Source organism: Thamnophis elegans, chromosome 17 (assembly GCF_009769535.1).
Source record: "Thamnophis elegans isolate rThaEle1 chromosome 17, rThaEle1.pri, whole genome shotgun sequence".
NCBI lineage: Eukaryota > Metazoa > Chordata > Lepidosauria > Squamata > Colubridae > Thamnophis > Thamnophis elegans.
Window position 1 is genome coordinate 3,856,528 of NC_045557.1, and position 20,346 is coordinate 3,876,873.

At 47.4% G+C, this 20,346-nt stretch overlaps 1 protein-coding gene across 1 annotated transcript; it reads right to left on the reverse strand.

Annotated features, from left to right (window-relative positions):
- Positions 1–436: 436 nt before the first annotated feature.
- Positions 437–16,632, reverse strand: LOC116520112 (keratin-associated protein 5-10-like). The gene is made up of 2 exons (XM_032234266.1): positions 16,408–16,632; positions 437–1,243 (listed from the first exon to the last, which is right to left on the reverse strand). The coding sequence occupies exons 1-2, from the start codon at positions 16,630–16,632 to the stop codon at positions 437–439; spliced, it is 1,032 nt and encodes a 343-aa protein (XP_032090157.1).
- Between the last annotated feature and the right edge of the window lie 3,714 nt (positions 16,633–20,346).

Genomic DNA, 20,346 nt, shown 5'->3' on the forward strand with positions numbered 1-20,346 from the left:
ATCCATCCATCCATCCATCCTTTCCTTATGGGCACTGAAATACGTGCCAGTCCTTTGAAGGATTTCAGAACGCACCAGCAAAGATTCTTTCAACTGCTTTTATTTGCTCTGGATGAGCAGGGAAGGGATAGGAAGAGGAGAGAAAGTCTGCCCGTCCACTAGCAATTTTTTAAAAAAGATCCCCTCCCCCACAATGAAATAGGGGGATCCTTCAGAAGACCCGGAGGCAGAAATTGCAACCCCAGGATGCGGCAAAAGTGGCGAGCAGAGAAACTGTAAATGTGTGTGCCAAAAAAAACCCCCTTCTCTTGTGGGGTGTGTGTGTGTCAAAAGAAGGAACTAGGGCAAAATTCGCCGAAGAAGGAATTCAGCCTCTGTCGAAGGAGTTGGCCCACCCACACTCCACACTTTGAAGTCGGGCTGCGTCTGTACGTGTTCAGCATTTCTTCACGTTGCACTGGTTCACGCTCACCGGCTGGCACTTCTTCACGCAGACCGTCTCGTCGCAATTTTTCACACACTTCACGCCCTCGCAGGGATCCACGCAAACCACGGTTCCGGGTGCGGCGCATTTCGTGGCACACTTGGTGGCCCCCTTGGAGGCGACGCAGACATTGCCACAGGGGTCCTGGCAGACCACCGCGGCGGGGGAGACGCAGACAGGGGAAGCGCAGATGGGGGCACAGCCGCCTTGGGTCTGGATGGGGGCACAGCCGCCTTGGGTCTGGATGGGGGCACAGCCGCCTTGGGTCTGGATGGGGGCACAGCCGCCTTGGGTCTGGATGGGGGCACAGCCGCCTTGGGTCTGGATGGGGGCACAGCCGCCTTGGGTCTGGATGGGGGCACAGCCGCCTTGGGTCTGGATGGGGGCCACAGATCCACAGCAGGCTGCGCACTGGCAGCCCTGAGGTTGGGGGATGCACACGGCACTATTTTGCCCCTGGTTCTGGCTCACCGAGATGGTGGTGGCGCAGGGGGCGAAGCCCTGGGTCTGCACCGGAGTGACGACCACGGATCCGCAACTATCGTGGCAAATTTTGGCGCACTGGCCCGGACCTTGGCCTTGGGTCACGCAGATGGCGTCGGTGGGAGAGGCGCAGACTTCAACGCTCTGGCCCTGCGTTGGGGAGACGCAGACGGTGGTGCCGGGACCCACACAGACGGTGGCGCCCTTCAGGCAGGGGGGAGGGAGGCAAGGTTGCTTGCACTGATAAGACATCGGGGGGCAGGAAGTTGGCTTGTTCTGCAAAAGGAAAACCAGAAAATCAGATGTTTCAGAATTCTTCCTTTGGAACCTCATGACAGAACTCCCGTGTTTCCCCAAAAACCAGCCCAGTCTTGCCCACGCGGGCATTTCCCCAGCCCCCCAAAAACCTTTCCAAAATGGTGAAAATTGGCTGTTTTGAACGCGAGGACGAGACCTCCCCAAGGTGGATCTCACCCGGTTAAAGAAAAACCCAAGCAGATTTTCTCTCTGCAGAGGAACATGGAACATTCTCCTAATCTCAATACCGTCTTTCCCCGAAAATTCTTTTGACCCCCCGAAATAAGCGCTTGGCCTTATTTTCGGGGAGGTCTTATTATTTTTGGGGTGCAGGAGACGGCGAGCGTGGTCACCTCGTGGCTGCTGCTGTGCTGCAATGTTTTTGGGGAGGGATTATTTTTGGGGGAGGGCTTATTTCAGTGCATGTGCTCAAAAGCCCGATTGGGCTTATTATCCAGGGAGGTCTTATTTTCAGGGAATAACAGCATTGGAAAGGGACCTTGGAGGTCTTCTAGTCCAACCCCCTGCTCAACCCTCAACCCTGTCGACTCAGGAATAATCCCATTGGATCAAAGAGGCCCCACACGGCGCGAGAAGAGCTGAATTCGCAAAACACCATTTACCGCGGATGAATGAGTTATTTTCCAGCCGCTGGGAGAGGCTTTGCAATCCGCTAACATTCCCGGAAGAAAACCGAAAGAAGGATTAAAGTGAGGGACGTAAAAACTGGTTTGCTAGGCCTGATTAAATCTCTGGTATGAATATTGTAAGATAAATATATTTGGGGGAAACTCCTACGGATGCCCCTTAAAATGCGTTCCATTTCAGTGAGTTTTTGGCTGAAGGCTTTCGGTGGGAAGTTTCAACGATACTTTTTCCTAATTGTCTTCTTTGTATTTATACACAATGATCGGCTAGGAAATAGCTGGAAAAAAACCTTCTGGAGCCATCTAATCCAACGATAGGAACTCACATCATCTAAAAACACAACACAATTATCATCATTTCTGACACCTTTCTACAAGGGAGACCATTCCATCCTTCCTGTTCTAGAGTCTTGGAGGAGAATCATGTTGGAGGCATCTCCGGCCTCAAATGTTCTCCTTGTTGCTCTAGCTGATCCGTCTTATGCCAACTCTTAACTTCACATCATGCCAACAGAGATGGCCCCTTAGGTTTCCACCGAGGTGAGTGTGAAGATTTCCTCACAATCAGATCTCCCCACTCTACTTCCCTACAGGGGACGTGGTGGCTCAAGTGGCTAAGACGCTGAGCTTGTCGATCAGAAAGATTGACGGTTCGAATCCCTAGCACCACCTAACGGAGTGAGCTCCCGTGACCTGTCCCAGCTTCTGCCAACCTGGCAGTTCGAAAGCAGGTATAAAAATGCAAGTAGGAAAATAGGAGCCACCTTTGGTGGGAAGGGAACAGCATTCCGTGCACCTTCGGCGTTGAGTCATGCCGACCACATGACCCACGGAGACGTCTTCGGACAACACTGGCTCTTCGGCTTTGAAACGGAGATGAGCAGTGCCCCCTATGGTCGGGAACGACTAGCGCAGATGTGCGAAGGGAATCTTTTCCTTACTGAGCTGAGGTGGCGCAGTGGTTAGGGTGCAGTACTGCAGGCCACTTCAGCTGACTGCTATCTGCAGTTCGGCGGTTCAAATCTCACCGGCTCAAGGTTGACTCAGCCTTCCATCCTTCCGAGGTGGGTAAAATCAGGACCCGGATTGTTGTTGGGGGCAATATGCTGACTCTGTAAACCACTTAGAGAAGGCTGAAAGCCCCATGAAGCGGTATATAAGTCTAACTGCTATTGCTATTGCTATTTTCTACGCCCTGGTTATCCTCTCTCCATCTTTCTTCAATCTTCACTTCTCCTCCCCACCTTCTGGGGATGTCTCCTCCAACCAAATCCACCTCCCTTGTGTGTCTTCCCTCTGTTTCAGTCCTTTCTTTCCTCCCTGTAATTCTCCATCATTTAAGAGATTGCTTTCTCCGGCATCATCAAGGGCTGGGTTGATCCCTCATTCCTTTCTGTCTAAGCACCATAAACTGCCCTGAAGACGCCGGAGAAGATTGCTACCTTGACTCTTCCCAACCATGTTCTGCCTCCCTCGCCACTACTTGATGGCCAAATCCAAGGAAGGTCCTTGCTTGCTAAAGATGCCTTCTGAGATGGACATCTTCTGCAGAAGATGGAGAGCAAGAAGGAGACACTTACCGCAGTGGTTGGTGAGCGGCAGGAAGTTTCCAGGAACCTGATGTTCTCTTGAAGGACACGTTCAGATCTGGTCTCTTTTATATGGCTTGGAGCCGACTGTCCTCCAGGAAGTTGCCCCAGGCAAAAGAGAAATGTGTGGTTAGGAGAGTCCCAATGAATTCCACCTAGTGCTCTTCAAATTGCTGACTGACCGGCCTCATTAATTTGGAGTGAGCGGAAGTCCTAATGAGAAGGTTCATACATGTGGAGTGGGAGACATTGTGGCCTGGTCTTCTGAGACAAGGTTCAGGCACGTGGAAGCAGTGGTGGGTTTCAAAAATTTTCGGAACCTCTTCTTGTAGGTGTGGCCTGCTTTCCAGGTCCACTGGTGGAACCTCTTCTAACTGGTTCGGTAGATTTGACGAACCGGTTCTATCGGATAGGTGAGAACTGGTAGGAACCCACCTCTGCGTGGAAGCAACGAAGGGGCTGGGCTAGCTAAGAAAATTTCAGGGTTCCAAATAGCATCCAAAATAAAAGAAGAATCCGAGGTTCCTCAAAATTCCAGTTGATGAAGAGAGCCAAGTTGGCACATCTGGGGAAACTTCCAGGTTTTCCCACCCAAGTTGAAAGTTCAAGATCTTACCCCAACTTTCACAAATCTATCACATAGTCCAATCTTCCATTGCCACGAAGACGGATTCGTCCCATCCAGTGTGCACCAGGTGCCGAGACAAAGATGACCTTGGCTTTCTAAGAAGAATGTTATTATGGCTACATATCACCCAACTCCATAGAATCCCCCCTCTCATTCTCCCACAGTAGAAAGTGCAGCAGGCCTGAAATTCAACAGGCAAATGTAGCTTCCAGGCCTGACAGAAACACCCAGAATGAGTTAATTTTTTTGAAGACCCTCATCTAAATCAAGGAGAGAAGGAACCTGGGATTCTAACAGTTAACAATGAACCAGTGGAACGAAGATGATGTAGTGCTTCATCATTGGAGGTTTTTAAGAAGAGCCTGGACAGTCACTCATCTGAAATGGTCTAGGGTCTCCTGCTTGAGCAGGGGGCTGGACTAGAAGACCTCCAAGGTCCCTTCCAGCTCCATTCGGATTGCTTGAAGTCCTGTTGCTCTTAATTTCAACCACAAAGACCTTCGGTTGGGAATGTTTGTGACCCCCATGCTTGGGAAGTTTTGTAGCTTTTGGGGGGCTCAGTTAGAAGATAACTAGGGGGGGGTCTCAATCCACCTTAGAACCTCATTCTGGAAATTAGCTGCCGGCTGATATTTTATGTATGTGGAGTCAAATAAGTTGACTTTGGCCATTAGGAAATGCACATATATGCATGAAACCGCCAGCATCTTATTGCTCAAGTTGAGCCGAAGCGGATGTGTGTCGCAAATGATTAAAATGTGGCACAACATCGGCAACGGGACTCACATTTCTAGTCACCATCAGTCACCATTCCTGTGTAACCACAGGAAAAACGTGTGTGTGTGTGTGTGTGTGTGTGTGTGTGTGTAGCTTTGATTCTCACTTCCTGGTTTTTGCTACTTCTAGTTTTATTCTTTGTAAAAGAATAGAATAGAATTCTTTATTGACCGAGTGTGTTCACCGAATTCAACGATTATGGCACAAACCAGCAGTGGTAATTCCAGTGGTAATTGGCACACTGGGTGCTATTCCAAAAGCACTGGAATTACATTTAAAACAGTTAAAAATTGACAAAATCACCATCAGTCAAATGCAAAAAGCCGCACTGCTTGGATCTGCACGCATATGACGAAAATACGTTACGACGTCCTAGGCCCCTGGGTGGGGCCCGACTACTAACCGATGCCAAATCCGGCGAAACAACTGGCCGCTGTGATACAATTGTATAATAATATAATACTTGGTTGATATCTGGGACGCTGGCAGCAACCTGCATCAACCATTAGTACCAGTCGATGGTATTTGTGACACATTTTTAAATGTTCATTTGACTTTCATGTTTAATGAATAAAAGAGATAATAATAATAATAGTTCAAAGGACTTATGGATGCATAGAATGCACTCAATTCATGGATCTTTCTCTTCGACTAAACCTAATTGAAAGAACATCTAATTGGAAGGAGAGGCAGTCAACGTTCTTAGAATCTAGCAAAATAACAATTATAATAATTTTACAAAGTCGAGTGTTGGTTTTGTCCTGGATAACAATGTCATCTGTTTCATCTCTTCTCTTTTGACCAGATTCTGACTTTTGCCTATAGCAGAAGTCAAACTCAATGGGGAGAAGAAAAAAAATCTAAGAGAGGAAGAAAAAAAAACCACAGCCTGTCATTAAATAGCATTTTTGTTTTTTTTGCAGTTTTCAATGCTTTACTTCAGGAAACCATTAGAACGCTGCTCCCCAAGGGCGTGCATTCAGTTATACACCCCCGGAACAATAAACCAGATATTTAACAGAGATAGACGTGTCAGGGCCCAACTTAAAAGCTGGATCAAATTTTTCTGAGTCTGCAAACCGGGGTTTTGGATTTTGACTGCTTGGCATAAAAGCCTAGGCGCGACCAGCTTGAAAAGAAAAGAAGAGAAAAAGAAACAGGTTTGGCTGAACTTTAAATGGCATCGAATTAAATCTGCATGCAGATCTCTTTAAAAGCAAAGTCAAGGGAATGCATGACTGGCTCAGCGCTAAGTCACTCCCGTAGCTGTCACATTAAAAGTTGAAGATTTGACGGCAGGGCTTGGCGCCACTCCCAAATTTTGGAAGAGCTGCATTTTGTGGCCACCAATTTAAAATAGCGCTGTTTTAACAGTTTTGGGTAGCGGGGGGAGGTTGAAACAGAGGTGCATGGGGAGGAACCGCTGAGAGTTTAAGCTTAGGTAAAGGTAAATGTTCCCCTTGCATGTATCTGCTAGTCGTTCCCGACTCTAGGGGGCGCTGCTCATCTCCGTTTCAAAGCCGAAGAGCCAGCACTGTCCGAAGACGTCTCCGTGGTCATGTGGCCGGCATGACTTTTTCACGCTTATATAAAGTTGCAGCATCTCCACTTGTGTGTGATCAAAATTCAGCCGCTTGGCAAGTGACTCATACTTATGACGGTTTCAGTGTGCGGGGTGTCCTTCTGACAAGCAAGCCAGATTTGCTTAACAACCATGTCATTAACTTTAACAACTGCAGTGATTCGCTTAACAACGGTAGCAAGAAAAGTAGTAAAATTCACTTAACAAATGCCTTACTTAGCAAACAGAAAATTTTGGGCTCAGACTTGGTTGTAATTTGAGGACTACCGGTATAAATCTTTCTGAGAGTCGTTGAGGCCACTTGGAAGTTTATCCGTGGCCTCCGAGCGGCCTCAGTGACTCTCCGACAAAGCGCTAACGAAGAGATGACTGCTAAACAATATAAACCCATCCATCCGCCACCATTCATCCAGAACAGAAGAAGCTTCTTGGCTGAGAAGTGAAACCTCTTCAAGAAAAAAGAAACCAAGTCCAGTTGTCTTTTGAAAAAAAAAAAAAAGCACATTTGGGACAAAATTAATCCAACAAATTGCATAATCAACTAAGAATCCTCATCCATTGGAAGAATTTATTGGTAAGTTTGGAGGAGAAGATTTTTGATTGTGATGTTCTAACTTGATCTCTCTCTCTCTCTATTTGTGATCTAAGGTCACGATTATTAGTCAAGCCATCAATCAAATTGTTTATTACAGCCGTAAGATACAGTAAACTACTTAATAATAGAATTGTCACAGTCATCTACATATATAAAGCAGTTCACCTGTGTATATGCAATAGTCATCTATCTACGTATATAAAACAGGAAAAAAAACAATTAATATAAGATCTAAAGATAATGAGCTGTATAATAAAATAATATTATATGACAAATATTATAAAAGTGATGACTAAATAGACGGAGAGCTGGATAAAACAGAAGAAATTTGTTTGGAGCTTCTTAAACAATCACCCTGGCTTTAGCTGCGGATTTTAGGGTTTGCTAATTTCCCCCCTTTCAATAAATGACCTGCTTCTAACTTGAGAGCATGTGATGAAGTACATCAGAAAAATAAAGGAAGTTTCCGATGACGAAATTGAATAAAGTAAATTCACTGAGTCATTCTTTTTGGCAAATAAAAATGAAGGGAATTTAGCGGCGTGACCCATCAATTCATGAGGGACCTGGAGTCTCCACGAGTGGAATTTGCTCTGTCATCCAATGGGTGGATCCACAGCAAAGTTCTCAAGAGTAGATGACATTCTTCTGGCCTTCAAAACACTCAACGGATTCCGGAAACCTATTTGGTTTCCCCATCGGAATTGCAAATGGCACCATGGCCCCGGGAAACCGACTTTGAAGAGCCTTGGGTGACTCCTGACAAAGCCCGGGTGGCTGTTGCATGATTATGACCTTGTGTCAGGTGTCACAACGTTAGGGTGATGCTGCATTCTTCGCACCACAATGACTAATGTAGATCTATCGGGAGTAACACCTTCATATCATTCTTTGCTGAGAACAAATTTCCAAGACTCCTTGTTCGGACAAAAACCCCTTTTAATAATTGACTGTGAATTCTGCTCATTCACATCCTGGAAGTCTTACGAGGGAGGATTTATGGTCACAGACCTTCTCTGGCTTGGAGAGCTGCCAGGCCGATCTCTGCAGAACTTGGCCAGGAGTCTCGGAGAGTCACGAACCAATTAAGCGAACTAATGGTCTCCTGCAAACTCCACTCCCCTGTCGCTCCTCTTTTATTTCCTCTGGGAGGGGCCATTCACCATCCACCTGTGGCCCTACTCCCAAGTCAACTCGTTCTTTAGCTGTTCCCTTTGTGTCTGGCAACTCTGCGCATGCGCACACTGGGAACAAGCTCCAGCTGCTCTTCTGCCCCACTGATGTCTGACTCTGAAGGCAGCTGATAACTGGCATACGGCCTCATCCCCCTCTCTGCCTCTGACACAGAGCCCTCCTCCGAGCCTTCCCCAGACTCCAGGACTGGCCCATCTTCCTCCCCAACCCTCCTCACTCTCCGAATCTGCTGCCAGCTCTGGGCCACAACAACTTCCCCGATTAGATTTCCCTCCCCACAACTTCCTGTTCATCTCCAATGTGTTCCAAGGTTCAACCTTCCATCCTTCCCTTGGGTTGAATGACTCTCTCGTTAAACAAGTTGACCACAAACACAACACAGGTTTTGTGTTTTTTTTTTTTTTACAGCCTTTTATTTGCTTCAGGAAATATTTTAGGCGGTAAGAAGGAGACAATGATGTTTGAAGAGAAATAATATGATCCCATATGGCGCAGTGTAGGGAAGAACGAGGACTCGCTTCTGACAATGTCCTGGGGCTCGTGACACAATTTGTGCCCTCGCAGCTGAGATTGTTCCCAAAATGAGCAGTGGGCACGACGACGTCATCACATCCATGTCATCACTCTGACAACGTCACTCACACAACGGACTGCGATTCAGATGTCGTTGTGGCTTCGTAGGGACACCGCGGCCAAGGAGGATGAAAGCGAACACAGCTTAACCCTTCCCCTCCTTCCTTAAAGTGGACCCCTATCAGTTGTCAGGATGATACGGGGGCTTAAGATAGTTGGTGGGCACGTGACCAGGGAAGGAGGTCCTTGAAACGAGAAGCGAAAAAGAGAAGAGAAACGCAGAGCAAGGAGAAAGAATGTTCCGTGTCGAGTCGGGGGTGGTCCTTCCATTCCTGAGCTCGTCTTAGGAACAATTACAGGCCCTGCAACACACGCACGACGGGGCAGGGGCAGCCGCGGGTTGCACAAGATGTAGAGTTACGGGCACGCAAGAGGGAGGGGCCGGGGCAGGTGCGGGGACAGCACAGATAGTCAGCGTTTGGGTAGGGGCAGGCTTAGAGGCCTGTACGGGGATCCCGCAGCAAGAGACACACTGACTCTGCGATGGAGCCGCAGCCTGCGCTGGGATGCAGATGGTATAAGTTTGCGGCAGCGGTGTGGAGGATTTGGTCTGCAAGGGGATCCCACAGCAAGTGACAGACTGAGTCGGAACAGGGGCCTGGGCCGGGACAGCGCAAATCGAGACCGTTTGAGGCGGGGGAGAGCTGGTGGACTGTACGGGGAACCCGCAGCAAGTGACAGACTGAGTCGGGGCAGGGGCCTGGGCCGGGACAGCGCAGATCGAGACCGTTTGAGGAGGGGGAGAGCTGGTGGACTGTACGGGGAACCCACAGCAAGTAACGGACTGAGTCGGAGCAGGGGCCGGGGCCGGGATGGCACAAACGGTCACCGTTTGAGGAGGAGGGGAGGGAGGTGCGGTCGACACGGGTATCCCGCAGCAACAGGAACAGGCTGAGCTGCTCCCCGATTTGGTCTGTGAGCTTGATTTGGTGCCAATCTTCAGGCATGCTGGGAGCTCAGGAGGGAGTTTGCACTGGTGAGTCATCCTTACGGTTGCCTGAAAAAAAGGGACAGAGGTTGGTTAGGTAAAGGTAAAGGTTCCCCTCGCATATTGGTGCTAGTCGTTCCCGACTCTAGGGGGTGGTGCTCATCTCCGTTTCAAAGCCGAAGAGCCAGCGTTGTCCGAAGACGTCTCCGTGGTCATGTGGCCGGAATGATTCAACGCCGAAGGCGCATAAAACACTGTAAACTTCCTACCAAAGATGGTCCCTATTTTTCTACTAACATTTTTGTGTGCTTTTTTTTGTTAGCAGTGCTCTTCCCCCCCCCCCCAGTGGTCACAAATCATCACCAACATTTCTTCCTAATTCTGTCAGGTCTGGAGGAGGAGCCAAACCAGGGGACGCCGTGAAGATATGAAGTGGTTAGCAATAGTACTTAGACTTATATACTGCCTCACAGCCCTTTACAGCGCTCTCTAAGCAGTCTACGGAGTCAGCAAACCACCTGGGTCCTCATTTCACCAACCTCGGAACGATGGAAGGCTGAGTCAACCTTGAACCAGTCAGGATCAAACTCTTGGCAGTAGGAATACAGATTTACCCTTTAGGATCTTTATGAACAAGAGAAAGATAAGAGAAGCTGGAGTCCATGCCAGAACCGTAACCAATTATGGTTGTAAGTTGAGGACTACCTTGGTTATAGAGCTGGTGCCCAAACCAGAACATCTTTAGATGACTAGAGTAACTTCCAAATTGACAGGAACAAGTACCAAAGCAATTTATCCCGGCTTTCCTCTTGCAAGCTATAGTTAGCAATCTCAAATGAATTGCTCCAGGGGGTCACAATTCCAAGCAAAGCTAATACGGATTCCTTGAGAAGAACATCTACCATTCTTCTGTGCCTCTTTGGAAGCTCTCCTTCCTCCCCTGCTCATCTTCTCCTCCATCCACCAGGTTAAACATTTCCACCAAAAATGTCCACAGTTGTCTCTCCCGAAACATCCCAAACCAAGGTTCTGTTGGTCAGATTGCAAGAGGAAGGTTCCAGAAAGGTCTCAAACCCAACTGCAGTAAGGTGGTGTCTCCCAAAACTTCTTCGTTCTCAAGGACAACGCTGTCGGTTCATCCCCAAAACGATTGTCCATTGACATCCATCCATGGTCCTGTGAGGATGGTCAAGTAGATGATGCAGGAAAGTAAAGATTTCCCCAGTAGATCCCAACACACTTACCTGGATCGGTATTGATACAAGCGAGTTGTCGATGAACCAAGCATGGAATGGCCATCTGGGAGGACCTAATCCTTTTTATATGGTTCTTAAGAACACGGGGATCCGGAGATTAGGAGCCCAGGGCGACGTAGAAAGAATTCAATTTTCGGTGACCCTTCAATTACTCCAAAGCTTCATTACCACAAATGTGGAATGTGCTTAATTGGAAAGGAGAAGACCACAGGGCACTAAACCAATGTTGATTACTCACGGTATCTTCCGGAGAACTTCACTATCTTCAAAGGCTAGTGGCCATCAACCCAGTTCTTCATCCGGCGCTTCCATTTTGGTCTTCCCGTTCTCCTCGGAGTGCAGGAAAGAGATCTGGATAAAGTATCTTCCACAATACCTACTTCGATTGATTATGTAAGCCCCCTAGAACAGCCCCACGGTGAGCTAGGGGAGTAAATGCATTCTAGAAATAAATCAATTACGAATGCAGGCTTGGCAATGTTTCCCCCCCTCCCCAGAAGATAAAGTTTCCTCTGTCTGGGATGTCCTTCCGCTGACCGACACGTAATTGGGGACAGGATTCTGGGCTATAGAAAGGGATTGATAATTGATCGATTGGTTGGTTGATTGCATGAATGAATGGATGAACAAGAGAATGAATGAAGAACGAATGTTGGTTCAGGAATTTTATTTATTTATTTTAAAATTTGTTAGCTTCTCAACTTGATGAGTCTGGGCAGCTTGCAATATTACAAGATAAAAATAGTATTATCTCTCTCTCTCTCTCTCTCTCTCTCTCTCTCTCTCTATCTCTATCTCTATCTCTCTATCTCTATCTCTATCTACCTACCTACCTACCTACCTACCTACCTACCTACCTACCTACCTACCTACCTACCTATCTCATCTATCATCTTATCTTATCTTATCTTATCATCATCTCATCTCATCTCATCTCATCTTATTCTTTCTATCTATCTATCTATCTATCTATCTATCTATCTATCTATCTATCTATCTATCTATCTATCTATCTATCTAATGTCTTGTCTTGTGTTGTCTATCTATCTATCTATCTATCTATCTATCTATCTATCTATCTATCTATCTATCTATCTATCATCTATCTATCTATCTATCTATCTATCTATCTATCTATCTATCTATCTATCTATCTATCTATCTATCATCTCTCTCTCTCTCTCTCGTATGTATGTATGTATGTATGTATGTATGTATGTATGTATGCATGCATGCATGTATGTATGTTCCAGCATAACTCTGGAACCTCTCGAGCAATTTTGACCAAAGTTGGTATCTATATGACTTACCTTCTGGAAACAAATAAGAAGGGAGAAGGCAGGGATGATGGGCATGGGAGTAGAGAGAAGAGTAGAGAGCAGGGAATACACAGACACACAGACACAGACACACACACACACACACACACACGTGTGTATGTATATAGATAGATAGAAATAGAGATAGAGATATATAGATATAGATAGATAGATAAAAAATATTTGTTTTATCTTATACTGTTTTGCTATATATTATGCCATTTTATCAAACTCATCCCTTATTTTTTTTCTGCGAATATCCTCGCGGGCAGATGAAGAGGTTGGATCGGAAGCACCTCTCTCTCTCTTTTTTTTTTAAAGAAATCATCAGCCAAATTTTCAGGCTCAACAAACCTTGAAACTTAGCAACCGACAAACAGAGATGGCCCGGAGGTGTGCAAAGTATTTGCAAAATCTTTTAATGAAGGAAGTAGCGAACGCATTTTGTTTTGCCCAAGGGTAGCTTAACTAGTCAACCCAACCTTGATTAAACTCATCCCGCTGCCTCCTTCCCGCTGGCCCCTTTCAGGAGAGGTGTCGAGCAATTTGCCATTCTCCCGCGTGAAACCTCTCATTACCCAAAATGAAGACATGGCTGAGAAAAAAAATCCCTAAATGGCATCATGACCCTTAGCGTTGCCCACTGTAGCTGGTGATTTGGCCGCCGGTTGGAAGCTGATACAGAGATTTACGGCGTGCCAAACATTCCCTACATATCTCATCATTCCTCAACAGAGACCAGGAATGGTGACCTTAGATGTTGACTGGCAGATGGAATCAGATTGGGTGAGTCAAGCGAGCGAAGAAAATTGAACTTCATCGTTCACCTCACATCACATCAGCTAATCGCTGAATCTTAAGATTAGACTCATAGTTACACCGCCGCGTGTCTTTAAATACCCCTTTCCAGACAATGTTTTCCTCTCCAAACACACATTTTTAATGTGCCAACGATCACCAGATACTGTATTTTTCAGAGTATAAGATGCTCCAAAGTATAAGACGCACCTAGCTTTTGGGGAGGAAAACAAGGGGGAGAAAAATCTGCCTCTGTCTCCCAGCAATTTGCCTCCTTGCAGGAAACAGCCCATTTCAGTTTCAGTTCTAGCCCAGCCTGATTAGCATAAGCAGCTGATTGTCGGGCCGTCCAACGATCAGCTGTTTCAGGCTGCAGGGATTGCCATAGCCTATTGCCACCTCCATGCACCCCATTTTACACCGTTCTGGGCAGCATTTGGAATGGGTGGAAAATGGGGCACGGGGAGGCCAAAAATGGGATGCGGTGGCTGAAAAAGGGGCCAGCGGAAGCGGCAATAGGCAGTGGCAATCCCTGCAATCTGAAACAGCTGATGGTTGGGAGGCCGATCCAGCTGACAATCAGCTGCTTGTGCTAACCAGGCTGGGCTGCAGCTGAAACAGGCTGTTTGCCGTTTGCTGCAAGGAGGCAAATTGCTGGGAGGCAGAGGCCAAAGGGTGGGGGCCGGTGGGTGGACAGGGCTATATTTGTTGTATAAGACGCACCCAAATTTTCACCTTCTTTTAGTGGGGGAAAAGTGTGTCATATACTCTGAAAAATACGGTAAATTCGTTTGTCAGTTCTGGAAGATTCTTTAAAGTGAATTGAAACATTGATGGGCAAATCCAAGAGTTTGATGATTAGCAGGTTTTGCTAATCCGTCTGTTTGGCAAACGATTTCTTTCGTTCTGCATCTGTTCCGTATATGTTCTCTGCACCTAAGATACACTTTTCATTCCGTGTGTCTTTAAAATACACTTTTATTCTGTGTTTTTTTTGGTGGTTGGGATCCGCCTGGTAAAATTCTATTTTTTTTTTATTTTAAAAAAATGTGGAGGCATTTAGTCTCCAGCTCCTTTTCTGCAAGGCATGCTGGGAAATTGTTATTTTATTTATGCAAAGAATGCTCAGTCAGCACAGCCCTGCATACCTCCAACACCCATCGCTCAAAGGGCTGAGAAAGCTGACCACATTTTTTTCCACCGCAACCCATTGAAGATTTTTGTCACCCTTGTGCGATTGTGTGTTTCTTCCAGAGCTGTCGCCTCCTTTGTGGTTTGCTAATGATTGCCCCCATGGGCTGTTAATTTCCTCTGTTGCTTGTGGTTGCAATTTTCACACCCGACAATGTGCAAATGTGCGAACCGGGGAAAGGTGACGAAATGGCACGGTCGTCACTCTGCAAGTTGTCTTGAAAGGTAAGTTTGGGGTGTGGAAGAAGGAAGGAGAGAGAAAACCAACTTGGAGAGGCTGATATGGACAGAGCTGAAGTGGAAAGTTGGTGGAGAAGATTCACATGTTCAAAATGGACCCCGTAGGGTGATGGGACAGGTGGCTTGGAACTGACGGGACAATGCAGCTCATGAACTGCATGAAGAGCCAAGGTGGCGCAGTGGTTAAATGTAGCACTGCAGGCTACTTCAGCTGACTGCAGTTCTGCAGTTCGGCTGTTCAAATCTCACCGGCTCAGGGTTGACTCAGCCTTCCATCCTTCCGAGGTGGGTAAAATGAGGACCCGGATTGTTGTTGGGGGCAATAAGCTGACTCTGTAAACCGCTTAGAGAGGGCTGAAAGCCCTATGAAGCGGTATATAAGTCTAACTGCTATTGCTATTGCTATGAACTGTAGATGTTCCTCTGGTTTTGGAGATATCAAACCCCACTGCAGTCCAGCCTACCCTGAAAGTATCACTCAGGCTTTGGGGCAGCCCCTTCCTTGATGAACAGAGGTCATATTTTGAAGCCATGAGGAGTCACGAATATCTGCTCATTTCTCCTCATAAGGTAAAGGTAAAGTTTCCTAATGCACAGTCGTTCCTGACTCTAGGGGGAAGTGCTCATCTCTATTTCAAAGGCGAAAAGCCAGTGCTGTCCGAGGACGTCTCCATGGTCATAACTCAACACCGAAGGCGAATGGAACGCTGTTCCCTTCCCACCAAAGGTGGTTCCTATTTTCCTACTTGCATTTTTTACCTGCTTTCGAACTGCTAAGTTGGCGGAAGCTGGGACAAGTCACGGGAGCTCCCTCCGTTACGCGGCGCTTGGGATTCGAACCGCCGAACTGCCAACCTTTCTGATCGACAAGCCCAGCGTCTTAGCCGCTGAGCCAATCCCATCCCTTCTTTCTCCCCATAGCGGGACCCGAGTTGTAGAATGGTATGTCTAGGGCCCAACCCACAAAACAACAGCAACACAAATTCACACAGTCGTGGACAGGTTTTATTGAACGTGGAAGTGCTTTCAAAAGGAAGATTGAGGAGAAAGGAGAACCTGACACCAAAGCCACCAGACCCAGGATATACGAGACTTCCCGCGAAAGAGAGACTAGGAATTCTCTGCGGCAGACCACCTCATAAAACTACAGTTCCCAGGATTCTCCACTACTGATGCACCCTGGGAGTTGAAGTTCCCTTTTTCACCAGAGATTCCATGGAGTGAAGAATTGGGGAAAGGGTCTTATCGGTTCTAAATGGGATCTGTGTCTCCAGAATTCCGCTGGTGAACTACGTCGAGGGGGACGCCTACTTCTTAGCGAAAGTTGTATCCGGTGGGGGGCAAGTTTGCGATACGGAAAGGGTGCCGACATTTGGACAGGACACACCACATTTCCCTGCCCACTTCAGTATAACTTGGGGCACAGTAAAAGCAGGAGCTTTGTAACAGGAGTTTGGGGCACATGGGGTAAGGACGGGCCAGGAAGGAGTGGATGGGACTTCAGTCGCACCCTTAACGCCACAAGGAACTGGGCAAGCACACTGGGGCAGTGTAGGGATTGCACCCACACATTTCGTGCCACAGGCGCATGGAGCGGTGGCACCCTTTGTGGCATATGGGATTGTCGTCACGCACTTAGTGGCGCACGAGACTGGGCTGGTACAGTTTGGGGATGGTAAAATTTCCATGCCACACGGGTGGAAGTTGCCACCCTTGGTGCCACATGGGGACGCGAGAATGGCCCCTTTTGTGGCGTACGGAATTACGCCAGCACCCTTAGTGGCGCAGGGCGTTGGGCTGCCAAAGTTTGGGGATGGTAAAATGTCCATATCACATGGGTGGATGTTGGCACCCTTGGTGCCACACGGGGACGTGAGGGTGGCACCCTTTGCTTCATACTGAATTTCAGGGGAGCATGAAACTGGGCTGACACAATTTGAGGCCGGTAAAATTTCCATGGCACACGGGATGCCGTTGGCATATTTGGCCATGTATGGGGATTTCACGGTGCACGAGAGAGGGCTGGCACATTTTGAGGCCAAGGAAGTTTCCGTGTTGCACAGGTTCTTACCCTTTGTGGCACATGGACCTGGGGTAGAAATCTTTACAGCGCACGAGGGCCTACGAGCACAGTTTGGGCTCAGCGGAAATTGCATGCCACAAGGAAATAAATTGATGGGGGCGACGCACATGGACCCCCAAGGGTCTTGACACACGGGAAAGCTCATGAGGCACGTGGGTGCCATGCAGTCAGGCTGGCACGGAGGAGCCCACTGTGAGGATAGCCCAGAAAGTCTGGGGAGCTCCTTGGTGAAAATATTCCTTTCTTTCCAGATTGCAGAATCCTCCCGATTCCAGGGATTGCGGTCTGCGCCCTGAGGCGAGCAGGACATCAACATGATGGGAATCCCCTGCGGGGCCGGAGAAGAGAGACCCTCACCGGTGACAGACAGGGGTCCCGGAGGTTTCAAGCCAGCCATCCTCAAGACCTTGTGAATGGGAGGCGTTCTCGAACCGAGACAGGGTGAGCCCCCCGAACAGGACAGCACGGAGGGCGAGAAGCAAGAATCGATGGGGCTGGAGACGACATTGGGGGTTAACCAGCCCAGCTTTTTGTGAAAGAACATCCTGTTCCCAATTGCGGTTCAGCCTGCAGAGAGGAAAAATAGTAGCGCATTCAGAACAGGTTCAGGTAAAGTGTTCAAATCTACCTGTATACAGGTACCCGGTTTCCCTGAAAATAAGACATCCTGGATAATAAGCCCAATCGGGCTTTTGAGCACATGTGTTAAAATAAGCCCTCCCCCAAAAATAAGCCCTCCCAAAAATAAGTCCTGAAAAATAAGCCCTCCCCCAAAATATTACAACACAGCAGTAACCATGAGGTGACCCCGTTTGCTGCCTCCTGCACCTCAAAAATAATAAGACCTCCCTGAAAATAAGGCCAAGCACTTATTTTTTGGGGGGAATCAAAAGTAAATAAGACCCTGTCTTATTTTCGGGGAAACACGGTAGTCCCTGATTTACAACAGCACATTTCGTAAGCGTTCAAACGCACGACGTCGAAAAAAGCGGCCATTTTTTGCATGTATGACCGTTGCCTCACGCAATCCCAATTCAGACGCTTGAGAATGGATCCACACTTATGACGGTGGCAGGGTTCCGGGGACCGTTGTGTTGATTTTATTTTGAAACCTGCCGACAAGCCTAGTTTTAGGAGGAATCCAGGTTCAGATAAACAACTGTGTGACTAGCTTAAGGACTGCGGCGATTCACTGAACGACGGTGGCAAGGGAAGGTTAGAGCCAAGGTGGCGCAGTGGTTAAATGCAGCACTGCAGGCTACTGCTAGATCAGCAGGTCAGCGGTTCAAATCTCACCGGCTCAGGGTTGACTCAGCCTTCCATCCTTCCGAGGTGGGTAAAATGAGGACCCAGATTGTTGGGGGCAATATGCTGACTCTCTGTAAACCGCTCAGAGAGGGCTGAAAGGCCTATGAAGCGGTATATAAGTCTACTGCTATTGCTATTGCTATATAAGGTCGTAAAGCAGGGCAAAACTAACTTGTCAAGAATACTCATCAGCCAAGGGTAGGCCGGCATCTCCACGGCTAAATCAAAGATTGCCTGCTTCACGAATATGGTTTGAAAAATCGGAAATCACCTTCTCCCCCTTAGGAGGGGAAAAAACTCGGCTCGGGAGGAGAATAAGGGAACTAAATTTCATTAATTTGATCCGGTTCACCCTTTGTCACCTGTTTGATACCTCAGGCACCTCATGCTTCTCATTTCCACTTCAACCCTCAAATCCTATTTAAATCTCCACCCATGGTGCTAATCCATTTAATTGTGGGGTTTTTTCTTGTTTTGTTTTTAAAACGAGGATAAGAAAAGTAGGACAGGAGATGATCTTTGTCACAGAAAGGGGCTGGTTTAAGAGAGCCGAGTGTGGCTTTAAAAGTAAAGTTGCTTTCCAAGATCTTAAGACCTTTCCTTCTGCCTTTTCACTGCCCCCCCCCCGCCCCAAAAGCTGATGCAAAGAGAAATGGCAAGTGACGGGGACTTGCAATCCTTTCCTCTCGGGTATTTTCCCTCGTTTTTGTTTTTGGGGGAGAGTTTTTCTTTAAACCCAAAGGGCATCTTCCTTCTGTCAAAATATCTTAATATGATGGGAAGAGCCCTGCGACCCAACAGCCCACTCATGTTGGGAGCAGGTAGGGAAGAAACAGAATACGAGAGAGAGAGTGGGGGGAGAGAAACAGAGAGAGAGAGAGACAGAGAGACAGACAGTGACAGAGAGACAGAGACAGAGAGACAGAGACAGAGAGAAAGAGAGAGAGGGAGAGACAGAGACAGAGAGAAAGAGAGAGAGACAGAGACAGAGAGAAAGAGAGAGAGACAGAGACAGAGAGAAAGAGAGAGAGACAGAGAGAGACAGAGAGAGATAGAGAGATGGAGAGAGAGAGAGATAGAGAGACAGACAGAGACAGACAGAGACAACATAGAGAGACAGAAAGAGAGAGAGACAGACAGAGAGAAAGACAGAGAGACACAGAGAAAGAGAGAGACAGAGAGAAAGAGAGGGAGAAAGAGAGAGACAGAGAGAGACAGAGAGAGACAGAGAGAGAGAGAGACAGAGAGAAAGAGAGATGGAGGGAGACAGAGAGACAGAGAGAGATAGAGAGATGGAGAGAGACAGAGAGACAGAGAGAGATAGAGAGACAGAGAAAGACAGAGACAGAGAGAGACAGAGACAACATAGAGAGACAGAAAAAGAGAGACAGAGACAGAGAGAAAGAGAGAAAGAGAGAGAGAGAGAAAGAAAGAGAGAAAGAGAGAAAAAGAGAGACAGAGATAGAGAGAGACAGAGAAAGATAGAGAGACAGAGAGAGACAGAGAGAAAGAGAGAGATGGAGACAAAGACAGAGAGAGACAGAGAGAGATAGAGAGACAGAGAAAGACAGAGACAGAGAGAGACAGACAGACAACATAGAGAGACAGAAAAAGAAGAGAGAGAGAGAGAGAAAGGGAGAGAGAAAAAGAAGAGAGAGAGAAATAGAGAGAGTGAGAGAGACAGAGAAAGACAGAGATAGACAGAGACAACATAGAGAGACTGAGACAGAGAGAAAGATAGAGAGAGACAGAGGATTGTAGATAGAGAAGAACCGAGAAAAAGCTGTTGACCATCCAAAAAACCCACCACCTGATCTTGTGGCTCCAGCTGGTGATTGGAATCAAGTTTTCCTCCTCTCTCCCCATCCGTCTTTCCTTTGGTGCTAGGTCTTTTAGGGAGAGATGGACCCTCCCCCTGATCCAATGGTGAATTTCCAGAAGCTGTTCTGAGTCTCTTTTCAGGGGGAGGGGAGAAGCCGTGAAATAAATCAAGCCCGAGTCAGCTAGGAAGGACCCCCCTTTCCCCAAGTTTCCACCTGAGCTCTCCCAAAGCATTGTCGATGAAAGAATTTGGAGAATGCCCAGTGGAAGCCACCAGAGAAATCCTGGGCGGATGGAATTCCACCACCCGGCGTCATCCCATCGAAACCTTGGATGAACTTTAGGAACCCCCTACCTGAAACCTTGATACAAGCCAACGAGAAAGTGGAAGTAAACCACAGATGAGACACTTACTGTGTTCCTTCTGGAGACCAAAGACAGAAGATGAAGGCTTTTCAAGTAAGCTTCTTTTATGAGTTCTTCTTAGCTTCTA

Bases quoted from the DNA above. Each gene is read 5' to 3' on its own strand.
- LOC116520112 (XM_032234266.1), bottom strand. From the start codon at position 16,632: ATGGCCAAATATGCCAACGGCATCCCGTGTGCCATGGAAATTTTACCG. The intron at 1,244-16,407 runs GTAATTCCGTAC...TTCCTTTTGCAG, and splicing joins GCGCCACTAAGGGTGCTGGC to AACAAGCCAACTTCCTGCCC.